Source organism: Habropoda laboriosa, unplaced genomic scaffold (assembly GCF_001263275.1).
Source record: "Habropoda laboriosa isolate 0110345459 unplaced genomic scaffold, ASM126327v1 scaffold423, whole genome shotgun sequence".
NCBI classification, from domain to species: Eukaryota; Metazoa; Arthropoda; class Insecta; order Hymenoptera; family Apidae; genus Habropoda; species Habropoda laboriosa.
Window position 1 is genome coordinate 239375 of NW_017100606.1, and position 4930 is coordinate 244304.

Genomic DNA, 4930 nt, shown 5'->3' on the forward strand with positions numbered 1-4930 from the left:
TTTTATATATGAATATACATATATATAACAATAATAAATTAGTTCGCGACGCCGCCGACTATAGCCGGCGTCCGTCTCTGCAACTCACATCGTAAATGCCGGCTATAGCCGGCGTTAGCCTCCAGGGCTCGCTTCGTGGCCGCTGGCTTAACCGGCGTTAGGAGCGAAAGGGTTAAATGTTAGTACCTATACCTCGTCTGCAGTGTATAGTTATATAAGTACTATAGTAGTAAGAAGTTGTTACTACAGAAAAATTTTTGTTTGTTAAAGTCTTAATGATTTAAAAAATGGCAGCAATAACAAGAATTGTTTTAAAATTTACTACTGCAACTACTATAGGTATTAGTGCTTTTTATCTGGGTAAATACTCAGAACAGAAACACTTGAATCTAGAAAAAAGAGATAGTGGAGCAAGTGTTTTCTCGAATGTAAACATTAAAGAAATGCCTGGTATGCCTTTATTTGGAACTGTTTCTGCAGCTACTGCATATGTTCCTGTGGAAAATGAAACAGACATGGGTTCAAAATTGTCATCAACAGCTACAAGAGTATCTGAAGTAAGTTTGTGCTTTGTAAGTTATACTTAACCTTGTTGATACTGGAATATTGATGGTTATTTGTAATTGATAAGTAATATTAAACATTCACTTTCAATCTCATATTTATCACTTGAGATGTCAGTATTTATAGGTTACTGATCTATTTTTTTTAAATAATATACAATGGAATTCAAACAATTTACCATATTTTTCATAGATTATGAAATTTGGTTTTCCTGGATTAGATCACGTTAGATCATATGAGGATTTTGTTCTTTCTTATGATAGAAGAAATAGAGTAGCTCATTGGGTTTTTGAACACTTAAATAAAGATAAATTGCAACATAATAAGGAAATATCACGCAGTAAATGTGAATTTAAACCTGATCCAAGTATTCATCCCTTTTTTAGGTAAGTATTTATAGTTAATATCTATATATTTTTTAATTAACATTTTAGTAAATTGATTGGAAATTAGAGCAGATAACAGTGATTATAAAGGTAGTGGATATGATCGTGGTCATTTAGCAGCAGCTGGAAATCATAAGTGTTCTCAAAATCATATACAGCAAACATTCTTTTTAACAAATATGGCACCACAAGTAGGTAAAGGTTTCAATAGAGATTCTTGGAATAGATTAGAAAAATATATTCGGCAGTTAACGAAAACTTATAAGGAGGTGTATGTTTGTACTGGTCCTTTATATTTGCCAAAGTAAGTTAAATTTTATTGTTTTTATGTATACTGAATGGAAGAAATATAGTAAGATTATAAAATCAATTGAGCATTAAGATATACATATTTTAAATGTCTGGACAAAAGAATTGATAGCAATGTAAAAAGAGAAGGGTTTGAAAGATCAATCATATATCATAACTTTGTTTCAGTCCCTAATAAGGTTTGCAGACTTCTGCATTGAACCCTATCTGCTGCATCATCAATCATTGCTATCTTGATGCTTTATTTTATGATCATGCTATGCTTCTTCCATGGAATATACTTTTTCTGCTGATTACTTAAATGATTTAAATATATTATTACTACAGAACAGAAGCTGATGGAAAAAAATATGTTCGATATGAAGTTATTGGTGCAAACCATGTAGCAGTACCTACTCATTTTTATAAAATAATTGTTGGTGAAACACAGGACTCAAAATTAGAAATGGAAGCATTTGTAATGCCAAATACTCCTATAGATGACAATACACCTTTAACAAATTTCCAGGTAAATATTATCTATTACATTTGTATATAAGAGTTTTATTACATACATTAATATAATTGATGATAATGAATATACTGTAATAGGTACCACCAGAGAGTATAGAACGTGCTGCTGGACTTTTATTTTTTGATAAAATTTCACGTGACAAATTAAGTAAAATAAATGGAAAGAAAGTTCGATGATTTAGACGTTAAGTTACGAGGTAAAATTGATGTAAATGAAATATTATTTCTTTTTAGAATTTTGTATAAGTATGTAAAACTATTTTTCATCTGCCTAGTCAAATTATTTTCCAAATTGAAAAACTTTTAAATAATGGTTTTGCATATAGTAATAATAAAGTATAGTAATAGTAATTGAATCAAAAAGAGCTACCACCACATTTCTTGATCTCTACAAAATGTAATTTGTGGAAATGTGGAGTAACGCGGAGAAGGTTGTAAAAAAATATAAAACTTATAAGTTACATGCTACGACCTAGAGCTATCGTGAGTGCCTTCCAATTTTAATTATTTTTATTTATGTGAATTATATGGTATATATTATGTTTAAATGATAAAAATACGTACTGTAACGCATACTTTTACTCGACCACGATAGTGAGGACACACTACCTGATGGGTGTACGAGCGAAGGTTTTAGGAGCAGGATAGAGTGAGGAAGTTTGACTCGATGCACTTGATACGGGATAGCTGAGATCCTTCTACTAAGTTTTGTCGAAGTTGGATGTAGGATGTTGTAGGTAAAGAGGAGACCTTGACGTTGGATGCACGTAGTCAGAGGTAGTGCCTTAGTAATTACTCGGTGTGCGTAGATCAGGATAGCTGTGTTCCGTCTGCCAAGGCTAGATGAGTAAAGACTTTTTTTTTCTTTTTTTTGTTTTTAAGATTTCACCTGGAAATTGCGGAGAGCTACCTGGAGTAAGTCCTACAAATGCTCTGAAAAAATTTAAGAGACGTTAGTTATTTTGAATATAAGTCTTTGGTGTGAAAACCACGCATGGGAATAAATTCATGCAAGAGAATTTTGAAAAAACCTGCAAAGTGAATAATGACTACCTTGTTGCCAAAAAAAAAACCCTGCTCTTATATACCTACTTATGTTCGTTCTCTCGTCCGCCCAATCAGTGGCGAGGCAAGAGTTTTATGGCTCTTCATATTAAAAAGTATATTACATGGTTATTTTACAAAAAGGGTACGCTACAGTACTAATTCCGGAAGCTACATGAGACTTACATAAATATATTTTACATTTGTGTGTAAAAATATGTATTTTAACGAATGAATGTAGAATTTAGAATGTGCTTTGAAAAATAGTATTAGTAACCAAATAAGTTCCATTAAACCTAATAACTGTATGTTTTCTTTGTTATTAATATACAAGGTGTCCCGTAACTAGTGGTACAACTAAATTGTGGTACAAAAAATTTTATTCTACATTTTCAATTCAGTTTTTCACGTAAAATCACCTCCTGCTCGCTTGTACTTCGAGTTACGGGACACCCTGTAAAAGTAAATACATGGGTTTATACATAAATACACGAGTTTACTAAATACATAGATTTCTAACTAAACTTTACATACAGCAAAAAAATCCGAAAATATTGGACTCGTATTTTTTTTTCAATAGTGTACATTAATATTTAAAATGTGTTAAAAGCAATAGAGACAAGCGTCACTTCAAGGTCATGTCATTATACATCTCTAAACGCATTTTAATATCAATTACAATATGTAAGAGAAAAAAATATGTATTTATATGCAAAAAAACATTGAAGACCTGGAAACTTAAAAAAAAATGATTTTAGGACTAAAATATTTTTTGCAGCGTATTCGTCTTTTGATACCATTCAAATTGCATTCCAAATATTTTTTGTATCATCACAACTGAAGAAGATGTTTAGATGCCTTCGTTTAGGTGGGATACCCTTAATAGTGCGAGGTTTGGCGTTAGCATAAAGTAATTTGACTAGATGATTTTTGTTTGTAAATAGGAGTTTCCGTTCTAATTTTGTACTTACAAGGAGAGGTCACAACTAGTGGACCGTCGATTTTAACTAAACTTTTATGATGAATCTAAAACGAAAATAAGTAGATCCATTTCCGAACGTTTTTGCTAATACGCGTTATAAAGATATATAACGTTAAACTTTCGATAAACTAAACATATACTTAATTTTTTAACAACATTAGTGCAATTGTGGTAATGAAGCTGATAGGGTAGTGCTTGGTTAAATTGAATTGAAATCTGCACGCTTAAATTGAACTAAACCATCCCCACGATCTAGTAAATAAATAGATACAGTTAGAGTAAGCGACACGCAGCATTTGAAGGGATACCGCCTGCGTTGCAATGAATTAATCAATATCAAACATTTTCATTTCTATAATTTTCATCCTATCATTATGAAAATATTATTAATGGATTGATGAAGTTCTCCCGATGGAAATGAGCCCAAATATGACATAAATCGGACTATGTAGACTTAACAGTAATCAGTTTTAATAGAACCCATAAAAATCCAGTATATTTAAATTAATGACTGGTAAAACTAGAGTATCTCACCCATTTACTGGTACTATTTTCACAAAAAAAGAATGAAAATTACATGTGAACGATAAGTACAGTAAGTACAATTAAATTTAACGTTTTGCAAAATCAGTGTGATAAACATTATAAAAAATATGCATACCCACAGAAGGTAAACATCTATCTTCTTGTTTACTGTTTGAGTTGATAGGATAGATCACGTCATGCAACAATTCGTCACACTGATTTTTTACACGATCGGTATTTCAGAACGATGAACACAAAAATACATTGGGTGCAAGATATATCCTGTACCTTGTTTGCAATATAGGGTAGACTAATCATCTTATGGGACTTTTTGTCACACGATCTGAAATACCGACGTCATCCAAAACTACTGGTTTTGAAGCGCACTCTATGCTTAAGAACGGTCATTTTAAGAACTGCATGGTGCAAAACAATCGATATTGGTTGTGTGCAGATTGTTACTGTGTTGTCAATATATTCTTGGTTCCCAAAACGCAAAAGTGTATGACTGAATCCATTCTGATTCAGCCTAAGATTCGAAGTTTTGTTTCCTTCATTATTTAAAATAACAAATGTCAAGTGTTCTTGTTTTCAGTTCCTACCACTA

General features: G+C 31.7%; 1 protein-coding gene across 1 annotated transcript; it reads left to right on the top strand.

Annotated features, from left to right (window-relative positions):
* The first annotated feature begins 287 nt into the window (after positions 1-287).
* LOC108576710 (endonuclease G, mitochondrial-like) lies at positions 288-1949 on the top strand. Its single transcript, XM_017939767.1, has 5 exons — positions 288-557; positions 757-950; positions 1018-1254; positions 1587-1767; positions 1851-1949. The coding sequence occupies exons 1-5, from the start codon at positions 288-290 to the stop codon at positions 1947-1949; spliced, it is 981 nt and encodes a 326-aa protein (XP_017795256.1).
* Positions 1950-4930: the final 2981 nt, after the last annotated feature.